Raw genomic sequence first — 1,509 nt, 5'->3', positions numbered from 1 at the left:
AAGTGAAGTAGAGGGGGACAGGAAGTGAAGTAGAGGTGAACTGGAAGTGAAGTAGAGGTGAACAGGAAGTGAAGTAGAGGTGAACTGGAAGTGAAGTAGAGGGGAACTGGAAGTGAAGTAGAGGGGAACAGGAAGTGAAGTAGAGGTGAACAGGAAGTGAAGTAGAGGGGGACAGGAAGTGAAGTAGAGGTGAACAGGAAGTGAAGTAGATGGGGACAGGAAGTGAAGTACAGGTGAACAGGAAGTGAAGTAGAGGTGAACTGGAAGTGAAGTAGAGGGGAACTGGAAGTGAAGTAGAGGTGAACAGGAAGTGAAGTAGAGGTGAACTGGAAGTGAAGTAGAGGGGAACAGGAAGTAACCAGGAAGTGAACTGAACCAGTGACCCATCCTCTGTAACCTGAGCCTTTTCTCCATTTTGTCCTCAAGCCTGACCTCCAGGGTGACGTCCTGCTTGGCCATGGCCCTCTCCACCGTCTCATACATCTGCGTGTTCTGAATGCCGAGACCACAGAAGATGGCGAAGGCCTCCAAGAACTGCTCGTCGTTTCTGTTGAACGCCTTAATGCTGCTGGAAGTTTCATCTGTTTTGTTCACCAGCTGACACACACCTACAAGACAAAACACACACAAAACCTGAACTGGTTATTTTGGGAGCAGGTGTTCCCCACAGCATGATACTGCCGCTGCTTTGATTCACCATGGACACATGCCAGTTCTGGTCTAAGAGCAGAGCATGTCCTTCCATGTTTGCTGTCCCTGCATGCCTGGTTACAAACCAAGAGGTGAAGCTGGAACGACTTTCTTCAACCAAGCCCAGATTAGTGGAGCTTCCTCTCTACAAACCTCTAAGAACTTCCCAGAACAGCAGCTTTTAAAGTGTGAAACAGCGACAGGGCTCCTACCTATGACTTTGTCTTTTTTGCCATTCCTGATAGGAGTGCAGAGCAGGCTTCTGATCCGGCCGCCGGGCTGATCGGAGCTTTCACACTGTCAGACATCAGCAGGGATGATTACTCAGGGAGGAGGAAGAGGAAACATGAGGAAGAGAGGAGTACCGACCGTCCATGGGAAGCGCTGGTCCTTGGTGACGTCAGCGATGTTGAGAGTCTGCATGGTGTTTTTGACGTACTGAGCGTACATGTAGTTTATCTGACTGACATCACAGTCTCTGGGGAGGAAACCACAAACAGACTGAGAGTTATAGACCTGATAGGGACAGCTTCAGAAATGTTCAGCTGATCTAAAATACTGCAGCCAGAGTTTTGATAAAGCGAATGCTGAGTTCACGCCTAAAGCAGCAGAGGCAGCAGGAGCAGCAAGTTTACATGCAAAGTCAATGGTTGACGCGCGTCAAGACGCAGCAAAATGTGCCGCAGCGCGTTTTGAACAGCTGAAGCAGCGCGTCAGGAGCGTATGCGCATCTGACACGCCGCAAACGCAGCTGAGATTAACCACAAGATTAATCCTGACATTAACCCTGAGATTTACCCTGAGATTAACCCTGAGATT

The 1,509-nt window shown here is 49.2% G+C and overlaps 1 protein-coding gene across 1 annotated transcript in view; it reads right to left on the bottom strand.

Annotated features, from left to right (window-relative positions):
• The window catches only part of pde5a (phosphodiesterase 5A), a 31,600-nt gene that overhangs the window by 14,127 nt on the left and 15,964 nt on the right, over nt 1–1,509 (bottom strand). Inside the window, exons 6-8 of the mRNA XM_015405014.1 lie at nt 1,060–1,168; nt 903–987; nt 433–608 (exon numbers count right to left, since the gene is read on the bottom strand). Coding sequence (XP_015260500.1) covers nt 433–608; nt 903–987; nt 1,060–1,168 — 370 coding nt within the window. The remainder of the gene's footprint in view (nt 1–432; nt 609–902; nt 988–1,059; nt 1,169–1,509) is intronic.

Source organism: Cyprinodon variegatus, unplaced genomic scaffold (assembly GCF_000732505.1).
Source record: "Cyprinodon variegatus isolate N-32 unplaced genomic scaffold, C_variegatus-1.0 Scaffold1944, whole genome shotgun sequence".
NCBI classification, from domain to species: domain Eukaryota; kingdom Metazoa; phylum Chordata; class Actinopteri; order Cyprinodontiformes; family Cyprinodontidae; genus Cyprinodon; species Cyprinodon variegatus.
This window is presented reverse-complemented; position numbering and strand designations above follow the sequence as displayed.